This window comes from Rhipicephalus microplus, chromosome 6 (assembly GCF_043290135.1).
Source record: "Rhipicephalus microplus isolate Deutch F79 chromosome 6, USDA_Rmic, whole genome shotgun sequence".
In the NCBI taxonomy this organism is placed as follows: Eukaryota; Metazoa; Arthropoda; class Arachnida; order Ixodida; family Ixodidae; genus Rhipicephalus; species Rhipicephalus microplus.
In genome coordinates this window covers 141,439,939-141,456,563 of record NC_134705.1, presented here as the reverse complement: position 1 = coordinate 141,456,563, position 16,625 = coordinate 141,439,939, and the positions used below count along the sequence as shown (strand labels likewise).

General features: G+C 44.7%; 1 protein-coding gene across 2 annotated transcripts; it reads right to left on the bottom strand.

Moving 5' to 3' along the window:
* Positions 1 to 1,170: 1,170 nt before the first annotated feature.
* On the bottom strand, positions 1,171 to 15,425 carry LOC142765571 (endothelin-converting enzyme 1-like). 2 transcript variants are annotated; one of them, XM_075866754.1, is made up of 6 exons: positions 15,132 to 15,425; positions 11,382 to 11,557; positions 9,871 to 10,924; positions 8,528 to 8,959; positions 4,760 to 4,942; positions 1,171 to 1,427 (listed from the first exon to the last, which is right to left on the bottom strand). In XM_075866754.1, the coding sequence occupies exons 1-6, from the start codon at positions 15,216 to 15,218 to the stop codon at positions 1,239 to 1,241; spliced, it is 2,121 nt and encodes a 706-aa protein (XP_075722869.1). In that variant the 5' UTR covers positions 15,219 to 15,425; the 3' UTR covers positions 1,171 to 1,238. The 2 variants fall into 2 exon arrangements, with proteins under 2 accessions (XP_075722869.1, XP_075722870.1); XM_075866755.1 differs by having other exon boundaries at positions 8,672 to 8,959.
* Between the last annotated feature and the right edge of the window lie 1,200 nt (positions 15,426 to 16,625).

Here is a 16,625-nt window from a genome sequence, read left to right as displayed (position 1 = left end):
TTAGCCATAATTATGCATTACCTTTTTTGTTTTTTGTGTGTTTTGACTAAGTTTTGTGTTCATTTTTAGCTTATTGTGTTTCTGATCATTGTATTGGTTTCTTAAGTATTCGCTAAAGTTATATGTGCGAAAACCCATATATGTTTGCATGTACGTCATTTCTCATAACCAATTGTTATACATCCAGGAATACAAAGCTTAATTCACCGTGATTGTATGCATTTGAAAACACTATCCATATATATTTTTGTGTGCATCACTTTTTTGGGAACGATTGTGTACATGAAGGCGTATATAGTGAAATCATGGTGATTGTATACATTTGAAAGAATCATAAGTATATATTTGCCTGTATTTCATTCCTATTAACCGATTGTGTACATGAAGGAGTATTAAACTGGAAACCACTGGGATTGTATGTTGCAAAGAATTGTCAATGAAGTGAAACTGAATAAATATAATAAACATTTGAGGTGTTGCAAGTGTAGTGTACGTATACGTGAACGTATATCTGGTGAAAAAGTTGTGTGGCAGAAGAAAAGTTTATGTTTTATTTGCCTATTAAATAAACGCAATATGCAAGGGCAGCAAGGCTTCATTTTCTGTAACGCGCATTGCGTATATACTGTGAAGTATATATAAATCCAGCACAAGTTCATACAGGATAGTACGCGTTTTTATTTTTGCCCAGACGCAATGAATGGAGCTCGACAGGTGGCGCACCATTGATAATCAGGGCCACTTTCTTCAAGTAGTGTGTAATCAGTGCATGCTGATATCTATTAGTGCAGTCTAAAAGAATACTGGCACCCCTGCCATGGGCACTCAACACCCTTGTGCACCCTTCTCGCACCCTCCTCAGAGGGTGCTAAAAAGTGATGGACATCGAAGGCACCCTTCCTTAAGGGTGTTTTTGTAACACCCTACAGTTTTTTCACATGTACACCCTATTCTAAGGGTGCATGGAAAAGCACCCTTTTTGGAAGGTGCTGAATTAACACCCTTAGGGTGTCGTCCACGGGACAAGCTCATTTACACCCTTCTGGGTGTAAAAATTTTTACTGTGTACCATGGAAATTGCATCACAACTCTTTAGAACACACACTTCGACATCGTCAGGAACAATATCACAATGTTTAATCATTACCGAACCATAAACAAGTGGTACTTATGACTTATACACAAGACAGTAAAAAAACAACACTGTATCAAACACATCATACATTTGGTTACCAATGTCAATCGTAAAACGTGCATTTTTCAGCCGGATTCATCTTGGAGCCCGCTGGACAACCGAAGGCTTCGGCAAACGGTGCGAAGTTCATCATCGCCTTGTTACAGTCCCCGCCGTAGAGGTTGTCAGTAGGTGTCTTGGCACAACTTGAGAGGCAAGCAGTAATGAAGAATACCTTCTCTTCCGTTAACTCCTGCGAAAGAGCGTGACAAAGCCGTGTTTTTTATATTAGTGGCGTGCTTAATAATTGCAATAGGATCAATGTTATCTTCTTCAGCTGCGTCTGAGTGCAGACACAAATCACAGCTTCATCGTCAAGCCGTCATTAAGGTGCGAAAATTGGCAAATACACTGCACTCTTTTCAAAAAAGCCTGCTAACTTTACAAGACAAATAGTAGGAACACTTTCACTAATAATTTTTATGTTTATGTCATTCTTAAGTGAAACATTTGTGGAGTGCTGTGGATGCTGTAACGTGCCTTCAACCTGCATACCATGGGAAAGTTATGAGAAAGCTCACAAAACTCTCCGGAAGGAATACCCAAGACACTTCTTTCTAAAAACATCCGAATGTGCTGTATGTCGCTGCTAGATGGTGCAGAAACTTTTGTTAGGCATCACAAATAGCTACTGCAAGAAATTCTCAGAACGTCTCAAAAGAAGAAATGAACATTTGCTGTTCGGCCACAAGCCGTAATTCGTAGACAGGCTGCATTTCTGAAAAAAAAAAGCGCGCCATATTGCGTGAATATTTTGCAATCGCTCGTAAGCCGGTATGTTTGGCTCTCTTAGTTCTCGAGTCAAACAAGGGATGCCTTCTAGTTGTCCACTCGGAAGCTTCCGAATCTGCACACCTGCCGCGTCTAAGGCTGAAGTTGTCGAAACATATTGCTGAGCCAGTTTTTAAAATCTCAAGCAAAGTTTTGCAGGAGCTGTTTCCGGGCATTCCAGCAACACGAGCTTAAAACTCAGCTTTCTCTCGCGTCCTCAACGGGTGACAGATTCAATTGCACTAAATGGTGAGCCATGTGGACCATCGCACACAGCACCTTTTCCTCAGACATTGCGGTATCTATTTTTTTACAACCCCAATCGCAAAGGTTGCTTAATTCGTAGACCTATAAAAAAGGGGGGGTGGGGGCTATAGCACCCATCGTCATCTTTATCGGCCGCTTATTAATTATGGCGCACTCAGGTGCATGCCCATGCATTTTAAAGCCGATAGTCTTTCTTGGAGACCTTCGACAGAAAAATTTCGGCCTGTCTATCTGTACATTTCTTTGTTTGTCCGCTCTTAACGATACCTCAAATGGCCGACTCCATCCTAAACGCCCACCTGTATTTCTCAAGGTTTAGCGTTCATACTTGTGCGATTGCTAATTAAAATGCAATCATTTCGCATATCTGAGCTACCATAACAATACGTTGATGTTTTGTATGCGTGCCTTTATACTAGAGAAGACACACAATAGTAATTCTAAGGGCCGTAGCGTTCAACAAGCTGCGCTGACAGTGCAGCGCGATGCTCAAAAAGGCAAGTGTTGCCAACGCTTTGCTAAGACGACACAGTGGTGGCACCTGTCCGTCGCTTTGCGTTATGCACCTTATCGCCTCCGAAAATGGCACGCATTTTTCACCGCAGGCGCGCATGCCTTCCTTCGTTTTCGAAGAGAAATGCCAGATGGCGCTCGTGTCTAACGTGCCTCGATGCGCTCGTTAGCCTCCACTGCACGCTCGGGGCACTCCAACGCAGCGCCTCCAGAATACCATTCACCGATTTCCTTGCGCAGAACATCAAATAAATGTTTTGTTCACTCTATCCGGACGCGACTATCGTCTTTAGACGACTTTTGCATTGTAACATGCAGATCCGGGGCCTTTTTTTTCTCATGCTGTGGGCTGAGAATAAACCTTAGTCCTCCTGCACCTGGCATCTGCCGAAATAGTTTTCTTGTATTTAAAGACGATAGTCTTTTTGGGGGACTTGCGAGGCAAAACTTTTGGTCTGTCTGTCTGTACATTTGCCTGTTTGTACACTCTTAACGGCACCGGGTATTTGAATTTACCGACCCCATCCACAGTGCCCTTCAATGTTGCTCAAGATTTAGCGTTCATACTTGTGCAATTATCAATTAAAAATTAATTATTGCGCATGTCTGTCTGGGCCATCATAGCAACACGTATATATTCTGCATGTGCGGCTTTTACTATAAAAGGCACACATAAGTAATTTTAAGGACCGTAGGGCTTATCACGCTGCTCTGACCATGCAACGCTTGCACGAAAAGGCAAGTGTTTCCAACGCTTTGCTAAGACGAGACGGTGGTGGCACCTACCCGTCGCCTTACATTCTACACCTTATCAACTCTGAGACGGGCGCCGCACACCGGCCTCCAAGCCACGCGCTTCCTTTTCCAAGAAAACTGCCAGATGGCGCTCATGTTTCACGTGTGCCGTGACGATGCGTTCGTCCGCCTCCGCTGCATGCTCTAGGCACACTAACGCAGCGCCTCCAGAATACCATTCACCGATTTTCTTGCGCAGAACATCAAACAAATGTTCTGTTCACTCTCTCCACACGCAAGACTATCGTCTTTCGGGGATATTTGCAGATTAATAGGGAGATACGGGGCCGACTTTCTTCTCTCACCGCCACACGCATGGTTACAGAGGACTTGACCTCGGCCCCTATATTGACTTTAATAGTTTACTTATTAATGCTCAGAGTTCACGAATAATCTCTTTTTACTGTTCAATATACTGGACATTGTTAGACACCTTTTCGGCGAGACAAAGCAGCGGAGTTAAATAGGCTATATTAACCTTTTGAAATCATCTTCCACTCATCAGGGAAAAGCATAACAGCAAATTCTATTCAGCTAACCAAAGCCTTCTCCTAAAACAGACGTGAAGCGATGGCGCAACTTATGTAAAAAACTGCACTTTTTTATCTACATTGTTGCATGCTGCCCGAAAAAATATAGAATGCCAACGGTAAGACTGAATTAGTTATCTGGTTTCCTATTGTCTCATGATAAGGCTCGCTTTCAAAACTGACGTGCCCGCAGTATTTCTCGCCTCTCAATGTCAGTTAACCACGGAGGCATGACGTACTTGGAGTTAGCACTACAGCGATTAGCCAAAATGGTCCGTAATTATAAAAAAATATAATCATATATCTGCATTGTAGCACGAGACCATCTTCATAGGAAGGAGAATAATTTTTCCCTACACCTTCGTCTATATCTTCAATCCTCATCTCTAGGCGGTCAGCATCTCTTGTATTTTATAGTATTCCACGATATACTACATCGTGCTATCTTAATCTCGCAAGATGAACTTCATTTCTCTATTGCTCGAGACATTTTGAAAGTGTGACAAATCTTAAGAAAAGCAAATACCTTCATATAGGTACTAGATTCATTTCAGGATGTTACTCTCCCGCCCTTGCGTTCCAGTTCCGTATTTAAGAAATGGACGCACATGTAGGATGAAGAAGGTGGCTTGCGAATCTCTGTACCCACCTCTGATAGTTGGGGGTCGTGCTCTTCTTGGTGCTGCTTGAAAGCTTCGTAAGCCACTTCAATTGCTGGAACCTCGCGAAAGATGCTTGTATTTCCCGGCAGGCAACCCAGAATGCGCTGCTTGAAAGTGCCGAACACCTTGTCACTCGGCCTTGATGCCATTGTCTCCCCTTGGGAGCTGACCTGTGAGCACGGCTTACATTGTTACTTATATACACGCTACAAATTGCGGTTCTTCAACGATGCTTTGAAACTTTCAATTATGTAGAGTTCACATGTCTACATGGAAAGCAATATTGCCGGCACAACCAAAAAACCTGAACCAGAGAAAAGCATCAGGCCTAAAATATTTCACCCCTAAAAATTACCACCACATATCTTTCCCATCCTCTCACATGCTTTTTTTTACAGCGAAAGCTGTATATCGCTAGGGGAAGCTAAAAACCATTAGGCATCGTTGACACGATCGGTCTCCCACTGGTTTGGTGTCTCGAGCGGTCTCTATTGGCTGTGTTATCAGTTACATCGTTTTCAGCGTCGTACCCAAGCATGCGTGTCATTGGCTGCATTGTGAGTGACGTTGTTGATCTCGTTGCAGCCGTGGCGACGAGCAGGCGCGTATCTCTTCCTGCAGTTAGCTTCCACGTGGGTAAGCCACAGACAACTCTAGAAGAGCGCGAGAGAGCTCGCAAAACGTGAGGAAGCTCACAACAATCACCAGGCTGATGCTGTAGTCCGGGTACGAAAAAAGGCCCGCAAGGACGAGTGCCAGCAGCAACTGAGTACCGATGATCCTGCAGCCTTCCAAGCGGCGCTGCATCGCGAAGGACCGTTCCGCGCGCTCACCGCACAGCCGCAACGCACGTGCCGGCACACCTCTCGCCCAAAGTGGAGGGTGCAAGAGCGTTGCCAATTGGCTTATTTCCCCCCTGCTTGCGTGCGGCAAGGGTCCCGGCACGTGCGTTGCGGCTGTGCGGCAAGCGCGTGGAACGGCCCGAACGGCAAGACAAGTGCCGGCGGCGGGCGGATCCCGCAAACCACGCCGGCGAGTTATCTCGCGATGTCAAGCGCTTGCAACGACGTCGCGCGGAACAAGCCGCGTTGCGGGCGCAACAGCGTCAACGTGATGATAGCGGGGGCGCGGTAGCCGGCGCGAACGCCCGCTTTCGGCGGGAGTTTCATCAGCGGCACGTCAGCTTTGGCTGCGACGCCTGTGACCGCATGTGGTTTGAGAACAGTCACTGTGATTAACGCATTGCAAAACGCATTTAACAGCTCGTAACACTCCTCAGTGACCATGATTATGGGAGGTACAGTACGGCATGTGAAATAAGCACTGCACTGCGGCAAACCCAAGCCAAACGTGTGCCCATCTTCATTAAGAAGCATGAACATGTGGCTAATAATTGTGAAAAGCTTCAGGGCAGCGATGGCTTGAACCCACTGCTAAAGACCGGGGCCGCACGTTTCAGCTTTCGCTGGTTAACTTTCAGAAAGGAGTGCCGAGGCACTGATAGTTTTTTAACAAGTTATTTCACTGAAGTCTACGTTTTCTGCTACGATATAATTTGTAGTCAATTCCGTGTGCTCTGAAGCGTTATGAATTCATCTGTACTTCGGAATTGCGAAGTACCCGCACTGAGATCAAAGCGCACAGCATCAGCAAAGACGCATTCGTGAAGAGCTTTTAAGTGACCGCTCATTGAGAAACATGGCCTTGCCCGTCAGCGTACGTTTATAAATGCTACAGCGACCACTGTCTGTCCACTGCACCCATGAAAGCGTGGGATGAACATTGCAAAACAAACTTGAACTAGCTGAAAGTGCACCAGCGGTGAGCTAAGGAGTGCCAACACATCTTGCTTTTAAGCACAGCCAAACGAATCCCCCACACCACAGCTACGCGCAGAAGGTCTGTACGTATAATGCAGCTTTTGCTGGTGCTTCTCCTGAAAACAAGAGCCTTAAATTGCCAAACATTTTTCGGCGTGATCCGCACTTGTATACGAACGTTTGTAGAAATAAAAAGCTCATAAAAACAAAGTGGCACACATCCACTTCAGTTGCTAATCAAGAGCATGTAGAAGTGACGCAGACGATAGCAGCTGTGCCACAATAAAAGCGAACGTATTACCCGCGGTGTAAATAAATATTAGCCTGTCTTGGAGTTTTTTTTTCGCTCCTGATGCTTTTCTTTTTTGAATGTGGTCTTATGTTGCCAGAACCAGGGAGGGCAGCTTGCAGTTGTACACTTTCACAACGCGATGTGATGAGTTCGATCCGTGGTGCAGCTAATGCCATACTATTGCACATTTGTGCTAGACGTCGCCTTTCAGCAGCCTTTACGGCAGATGGATCTTAACGGACCATTTGAGATAGTCAGCACACTTAGTTGGGCTGGTTGGTTCGATGCGGGTGCAACGACGTGAATGCTGTTTTAAAAAGCGGATAGTGAAGAAACTGAACGGAAACAACGCCATGCGTGTGTCTCGTCTCGGCTGAATCAGTATCTCCAAAGCACATCTTCATCGTCGTCATTTGGGCAAGTTATCCGACGTCTCACACAAACATGCCACCGTAAACGAATAGTGCTGTGTGAAAGCAGTGTTGTTTGACAATGGCATGTCGGAGGACGTACATTGTTACAGCACAACACAGTTGTCTTCACCAAAAACTATACAAATTTGTCAGTGTCTCAAACCAAATCCACAGACCACGCTCATGTGCAGTGCGCGTGGCATGCGATTTTAACTGTGTGGCTTCATCACGGTTATTTTGCTAGCTTTATGTTCGCTAAATTTGATATTGAATGATGTGATTGTATGAGAAACATGAATTACGGGTGGTTACATCAAAGTAGGACACACATGGCATGTACAATATAATTTACGTTGCATGGAGGTGAGCGACGCGTGGTGGTCTAATGAAACGGATATGTACCAAAGTTGATATGACAAGACCTTTTTGTAAGACAAAAATAACTGGCAGGTGGCAATATGAAAATCGTGACATTCATGCTATGTACGGCGTCACTTAGATGCCACGATCATGGTGCACTCAGGGCCGTTTAGATTGCTTTGCAAACTTCAAATTTGGTATCGCGTGATTGACGAACATGACAGGTAGCACGCATATTATGACATACATGACATGTGCGGTGGGAATTACATGACACGGTATTGATTCGCTTCCGTCCATTTTGTTAACTGGATCGATACAAAAATTGTCATGGCATGACACAAGTGCGGGAAAACATAACTGACAGGCCAACTAATGTATACATCTATTGTACATTGTATACACATCACATTAGCGTGGTGATTGTGTGTGCTTGCATGCATGACAAACGTGCCAAATAAACTGAACTTGACCTTATGATATATGAATGACGCACCCTCATACAAACAAGGCCCTGTATGGAGCTCTTTGCCGGCTGCTTCTGATTACACCGATTCCCGACTGGCTAACCACCCCGTATTTCCTTTCTTTCTCCTTCTCCTCTACCGTGCGAGGGATGGGCTGACTTTAAACCGGTTAATAGTTCAAGAAAAAGGCCCATTGAAAGAGATAAACTCAACCACATGTACGAGTCACTGATATCGTAGTTCGTTGTGCGAATGAACAGTCTTTCTATACTGAACCCTTCAATGCTGCCTTGCAATGATTGCGAAGGAACGTTCGGACATTACGTTTATTTAATTAGCGTTACAATTAACTTTCACTATGACTCCTTTGGTTTCATTACCTATTACACTCTTCTCCCCTCACCTCGACTCCCTCGCTGTCAATGGCACCGATGAGTGCCCGAGCATAGAGGTACAAGGCACCACCGTACAACATAGCTTTGGTGCCGTCCGAGTAGTAAAGCGGTGGCTGCAGTGCACCGATGGAGAGAGAGAGATGGTTGAGCACCTGTACGTACTCCACGTACGGCAAATTGTAGTTGTTCCCGAGCAGCAGCTCCTCAGTGGCTGCATCAGTGCCAAACAGAAGACGCTGACTGTGACGCGCCTCGATCCAGAACTCGGTAAAGGACGTGGCGTCTTCGGGGAAATGTTTGTACACTTTCTCGAGCCGACTCGGAGACAGGAACTTCTGCGAAGGCCACACGACAGTTTGGACGTTGCTGAGCTTCTCCAAGGCTGCTTTCTTGGTCCTCGAATCTAGCCATGAGGAGGCACCTGTTTTGTTCATAGCCACCTGCGGTGAAGGAACATCGCAGTGTACATGAAGTCACACAGAATTCGGGCTGGTAATAATTCACGTATCACACAGTTCTTTCTTGGAGATCACTTTTGAGGGACGTGGTAGAAACTGCAATTCGCCTTGACTGCAAGAGTGTGTCGTAAAGAGAAATAAGATCATATTGCGTGCAGCCCCAATTATGCTCCGAGTTGAGGGAAATGCTGTGGCTGAGCACACCAGTTTCACTAGCCGGGTAAATAGCTTAAATAGAATATGTTGGAATCAGAAACCATTGCGACTACTGGGGAGAGAGATAGAAACGTCACGTGCATTGATGTGTGACACGTACGGTGGCTACACAAATGACAATGCAACCATATTATGACATATTTCGACCACATTCTCAACGCATACCTGCCGCCAAAGCAATGGACACGTACGTGATAACGCAAAAAATTGATTCACGAATGCGGGAGGTGACTAAGGCACAAGAAAATGATAAGAATTTCTGGAAGTGCTGCTCCAAAAAGAGTTGGCTGTGGCTTAACTCAGTTATGACTGGGTGAGCACCGAGATATGTATTGTTAATTGAATGCTTAGCTTGGTTCTCTGTATGGTTACGCTTCTGAAGGAGTGCAGCTGGAAGTTCTGGAATACACTTGCGGGCACAGCTTAAACAAGCACAGCAAAGACCATAACAAGCAGTCGTTCATCGTGGCGTTCAATAGGTGAAATAGGGGGGGGCTAGCTCTTCATGCGTATATTTGTTTGTGAAAGTTATATAGCGCTGATTCTTAGAGCGAACACATAGAAAAGCATGACATCATCCCTCCTAACACGACTTTGCGTGCTTGTGGCAAAATATGGCGCTGGATAACACTCACGAAGAAAAACTAGCCTAGCATCGAATGTTGCCAGGTGCTCACCTGGACGACTTCTTCCAAGTGTTCGACGACACTTTGCCGTTCCTCTTCTGAAAATTTAGCGACGGAAGTCAAGGTGGTTACAAGGAGCTTGAAGCTTGGCTCGACTCGACGAGCACAAAAACGAGGCCGTGCCTCCTTGGCCTGGGCCTCACTGCCATGAAGGACGAGCAGAAAACCTCTGGGGTAGGCTACTGCCCCGTATATTTGAGCAAACAAGTATGCCACATGGCGCAACAGTGTCGTGTTACTAACCCTGTTTAGTACCTTCATGATGCTGTTGAACACAAACAGGTCACTCACAAGCACCAGTTCGTCTAATGTGACGGGAGGAGTGATTCTCAGCACGGCGTTGAACATGTCTCGCATATGCACCGCAAGGGGCAGAGATGTGATCTTGTCGATCTCGCCTAGGCGAAACAAAGCCCCTGCGCGAGCTTTGGAAAACCCTGCCGGCACTATGGTATCAAACACGTATTCAAGAATGCGAATTGTTTCGGACATCTCATCGTGGTCCGGCACGCTTCGCGAGTCGTTGGCGAATATCCTGAAGAGTCCGCTGTACACGCTTTCCAAGTGTTTCTTTGGAATCGTCTGCATCAAAGCTTTCCAAATGACGATCTCGCCGTTAATTCCGAAGAATATACGCCTTTGAACTTTCCCTGGGACAGCTGGTAGTACCCTGAGAGCAAACCACAGGTCGGCGTTCCAGTTGAAGGAAAGGTCGAACAGGGCCATAGCCGGAGGTACATCCTCTGGTGATTTCTCTGGCCAGAGGATACCCCGTGCTTCCATGAATTCTTTAAGTATGTGAATTTCGGACTCCTCTTGTGCCATGCAGCTTTTAAATATCGCATCAATTTTCCTGCCGGCTGGAAAGTGAACCACGCCGGTTTTCAGCGTCTTCGGAAAGTTGAGGAGCCACGCCAGGAGCATATCGTTCATCTGAGAGCGTGACATGTAGGACTCTCCAATAACCTTCCAGCGTCCACACACGTGAGCGCCAAAGTCGTGGCAAGGATCAATGTTCTTATCCATTTGACTTTCTATACGGTCCCTGCAAAAGAAAAAGATAGATAGATAAATAGATAGATAGATAGATACTCATTTGGTCAAAGTGTCATTTCATTCGCCAATGGATTCCTTGAATTTAAATATGAACAAGTCGAGTTTTGATGGATCGTATTCTTGTTGGGCACTATCTGCTCGTTTTCATTACGCATATAAAAATGCAGCCTACTAGGCGCTTTATTTGTCGTGGTCCTTGCAAAGCCGAGTTTTCTAAGCGTAAAGTAGTCACGCTAACCATTCCTGTTCGACACCACGTAGCAAATAGCACCATTCGAAAATGAAAAAAAAGAAAGCAGTTCAAAGGCAAGCAAACTTGCCAAACCAATCCTGGATACTTTGTTTATATTAAGTGCGTCGGTGTGACCTGCCGTAGTCAAAGCTTCTGTGGTGTGACCAGTCTTAATTACTCGATTCTGTAAAGGTAAGCCTTGCCTCTGTCTCACCTATGTTCTTGGCAACCTTTCGTGACACAAAATTCAACACGATGGCTCTTCGGCTTCAGATTCAGCAGCAGGAGAGTGAATCCCACAATGACTGCGATGACAGACACTGCCAGCAACACCTTCACTTTGTACAGAAGTCGGTATTTCTTGGCAGCAGGGGTAGCCGGAAGTGGTTCCTGCATTGCAAATGAGAAGACCGGTAATGGACGTGTCACCCAGATGTGCCGTTTACCAAAACACGATCATGGCTTGCAATCGGTATGCTAGGCTTTTATTTACTTTAGCAATGACACCGCACTGCAACGCACCAATTTATCGGAACTTGAAAGTACAACTCTCTAGGGCAAGTGCCATCCGGCTGATGTTCTGTTGGTTTGGAAAGGTAGAGAGCTATTTCGGTTCGATTTCAGCGTCGAGTGACAAATTGCTTGGATGAGTAATGGTTATTTTGATCCAAAGGTTTGAAAATAACATGAACCTGATTCGTTTTCACAAGCAAGGAGCACAACTCCATGTGACACCAGTGTAGCACGCTGCATGGTGGAAAGTACTCATGGCGAGCAAGCATTGGGGCAAGACAACTGTGATAACAAGTCAATTTTGTTATCTACTTCCTATGCGCATTATTTACGCTTAGCAGACATTAAAGAGTGAATTCTCTTTCAATTACTGCGGTAATTACATAATGAAAGCTACCAACGAGGTCCTAAGCAATGCGTCACCCGTCACCGAAAAAAGCAGTACGGTAACGACTTTCTCTTCGGCTGGTCTTCACTGAAGCCATTGAGCAGTGATATTGAATTATAAATTAATAATTATTCATGTATCCGTATTGGTGAAGCCGGTCTGGTTAGCCTACAATACAAAGGGAAGTGGTAAAGAAGTAGTGGATCGATAATGTAAGTGCAAGAAATCAGTAAAATATTTTTTAGACATGCTTTATACGAAGAAATTTAATTCAGGGTTACGCAAGAAACGCACACATATAAATGCGAAAAGCACCACAGTGTTTTTACTTGTACAATAATATTAGAAACAAAGTATGGTATGGTATCAAAAAAGCAATCCTGAGTAATGTTCAAATATTTCACTACCTGAAATGTTCAAAACAAGAATTATATAAAAAATATATATACACAAAAATGACGAGTGGGCGAGGTTCTCTAATATTTACTTCAAAGTTACCGACTAGTAAAAAATATTTGTGCTTTTAGGAGTTTTATATCGTTGTATAGGAATTGTGAATAATATTAGTCTATTGTAGACCCTCTGTTTGGGTGTCTCACACGTGTTTCGACTACACCGTACGTTATCCGGGTGTTGTCTCACTTAATGTAGCCGTGACAAAGGACACCAGACGAACTTCGCCGTTAGGGCCTATACACGGCGTACTCACACAGCCGCACCGCACGCGGTGGGTAGCATGTGCATACGTCTTTTAACTGCTTAGCCTCTAAAACAAGTACGCACGCACACATGATTTCAACTGACTCCAAGGCTTCCTGTACGGCGCTCTAAATGAAAACAGTGCAAGCATTCACTGAACAACGCCATTTTTGTAGAAAAGGAATTGCGCCACTTGACGTGGCTGACAGAACATTCACGGAACCGTAGTTGCATTATTTAAGAATTCCCAAGTATTTAGATTTCTCTGAATACTTTGCTTAGAAACTGGCTATTTGTCTCTCAGAAAAAAATATATTTCTTAATAATTGGGGACCTCAGCTTTATGCTACGGAGGAAACCTGAAAACATCATCAGTTTCAATTTACATAAAATCACACCAAGATCAACAGGCCACTTTTTCATCAAATAACTTTTCTGACGCGTTAAGAGTCGCTCTTTCGCTATAGCGAATTACCGGCTGCATGATCAGCACAGATGTTAGAGAAACATGCTTCACAGATGCATTCATTTCAAACGAGTAAAAGTTCGAACTGTTTTGTGGTTTGGTTGTTCCTTTCAACGTAGTGTGTGTTTTTTTGTGGTGAAACGCGTGAGAATTTTCAAATGCGCAGTTCGCAAAGTTTGTCTACTTTTTGCCGTTCCTGTGGCGTCAAGTCATTTAGCGGTACTTGCAGCGCGAAAAACTCAGTTTACTAGTCTGAACATTAGCAGTTACTCGCGTCTAGCTGGTTTTTCTGTCAACATGAGTAGCATCGTAGAAGGAGTCAGTGGAAATGATAATAAACTTTAACACACGAAACGATGCTTTTGAAATGGCAGATGCATTTAAATTTCAGACGTTCAGCAGATGACGCACATGATAGAAAACATGAAATGCGTTAGTCAGCTCATAGTGTCAGGATTCCTTTAACAACAGAAAAACGTTAGGGTGTGGTTTACCAGGGCAAACATTCACGCAATGCAAGGAAAAGCGGCAACATAAAATGACGTTCCAAATGTCCTAATACCAACAATAATGTTTCAGAAAAGAAAACAGAATAACTCATAATAGGGTGGGTACATGGAAAATATTGACTGAGAAATGAATGTAATTCAAGGATCACAAAAGGTGCATGAGCTTCATCAAAATTACAGTGCCTTCCGGGCATTGATACAATTTTTTTCAAAATATGCTGCCGCATTTGTGGCTTGTAGACACAACTAGTTGCACTGCCGCTAAAGAACCCAATTAGCCAATGCAGTATTGGCAATACTAAAATTACACGTAAATACCATTCAGTATGAGCACTCGAAATAGACGGAACATCCTCTTTCTTTATTGTTATTTATTGTTTATAGCTAAGGGTCTCTCTATTTAGCCCTAAATACTTAATTTGAGAGATCATATGCTTACGAGCAACTCAATTGTTTTTACTTCATCCTTCAACTGCGTAGGTTTCCTCTCGCTCTCTCAAGCTATCTGCATACTTTACCCGATGGACCACTACCCCTGACCGAAATGCATCTATGACCAAGGAGCAAGGTGTTCTAACGACGTAATAACGTACTGTCACTATAGTTATAGCACGAGAACCGAGCGACGACACAGGGACAAGAACTTTCTCGTCGTTCTATTCTCGCGCTACAACTATGGTCATGTCATACCAGCTAGCCCGAACCGCCACACTTAGAAGGGTGCCCACCATTCGCAGATTCGGAGCGCTTCCGGTAATACTTTCTTCTGCTTCATGTGCAGCAAGTATATTCCATCGGAGGATTGAGTGTATTCCCTGTGTCTTCCATTGGCAGACCTGGAGCAGCTCCGTCGCGAGATCCATTCCACGGAGCAACTTTTTATGCTCCGCGAAAATCGGCGGATTCGACCGGAAGTTGCAAGTGACCCGTGCCTCGGAATGGTGCCAACTTAAGGCGCGTCAACGAACTCCGGTCGTCTCAGTTGCGCCTCGCGTCGAAGCCCACATTTTGCTAGCGTAACGTCGCTGTGCCTAGCCTGCCCACTGAAGCAAGAAGAGAGACGCACGTATCGCGTTTCATTTTGACCCTGCAATTTGCTCTAAAGTGAGCGCGTGTGTTTCATCGGTATTTTCCCTCCTATTGCCCGGTGCCAATGCTCCGGCGCAGAGTTCGTCGACCACACCGAATCTGCCAATCGATGACACCATAAGTCACTATAGTGTCATCCTGCTGACGTCGAACAAGACGTCACCATTCAATCTGGATTATCGCTTGGACGTGCGTGTTTAGGCGTCTTTCTTATTGACGCGGGCGGTGCATGTTTTCCACGAGAGACATGCCCGGCAATCGCCTCAGTAACTATACGGACACCTCATTCAAAGAACTCACCACGTGAGGCACCGCGCGATTCTTCAGCAACTTGTCCAAGGCTTTCAGCGATTTCCTTCCCTGGCTGCCTTTGTCGCTAAACGGCATAAGAGCAGCAGGGTTGCTTGAAGAGAACGCAGGACTTTCCGACGACACAGGAGAAATACCCGATGCCGCAGTCTTTGCTCGTTCAGTGGTTATAGAAAGAGTCGGTTGCGAGCCACGTGGTTTGTGGAGAACGTCGGTCGCGGCAATTCTCTTAAGGCCGGTAGTACGAATGACTTCGTCCCCTCGGACCCCTTTCCGCTCCTCTCCTACCTGCAGCGGGACGTTACAGGCCGACGGCAACAAAATTTGGCACTCCACAAAAAGTCAATATATAGGTTTTCTTTATTTTTTATTGATATGATATATAAGGAGATGTTGGCCCACCATTATGGCGCCGGCTACTCCTTAGCCGTTAATTGAAACTTGAACTCATATCTTGAAGCAAAACATAGAAAGCAGTGCATGGAAAATAGAAAACTCAGGCACAGATATGCAAAGACGCACTTATACGTACATATCACAATTGTAAGTAAATGTTTGAAAGTCATTGTAAGAAGTCTCTGGAAACAACAAAACACAAACAGCAAATACAACAACAAAACAACAAAGCACACGTCTGGTCCTTATAAAGATGCATTCGCTCGTATGTACATAATAGTCGACACGTCATTCATTTCACAACACACACGTGATGGGTGTCACATGATACTGTATATAATAAGTACATGTGTTACAAACGAAAGCTTGTTCTTTGTTAATACTTGTCAGCAATCCCGCTGTCTTGTAAAAAACGTGTTAATGCTTTTAAAGCGTGGGACTGTAAAACTCCAGTTGGCCACGGGCCCAGAAGTTTTTTCATGCTAAATGGTCTGTGGTCCAATGCGAACAGTTCGCTTTTAAGACAGCGTCTTGGCGTGTCATGATGTGGACAGTCTATGAGAAGGTGACATACGTCTTCATCTATGAATCCACAATCGCATTCGGGAGTTTCAGCTCTCCCGATTCTGTGCAAAAAATGTTTTGTGTATGCGGTGCCTAGCCTGAATCGGTGAATTAGAGTTTTCATCCTTCTATCTAATGCCAGCGTAATTTTGAATTCAATGAATGTATTGATGTGATATAAATCGCAGCTCTTTGTACTTCGGTCTAACCAAGCAGTTTTGCTAATTCTGAAAGTTGTATTCTTTATAATACTACGCGATTCATTTTTCGAAGTCGGTAAAGAAACAGTAACGTCTTTACGATGTGCTTGTCGTGCTGCTTCATCGGCAGCTGTGTTTCTAGGAATGTTGCAGTGGCCAGGTATCCACTGGAATTTGATCTCATGTTGCGCCTTCTTTGCTTTAGTGAGCTCCTTCAGCGTTTCGTATGTCATACTATCACTTATTACTGTCCTGTTTGTACTGGAGAGTGATCTTAATGCGGCCTGTGAGTCACTGAAAAGTACCCATTTTCTAGCATCTGCTA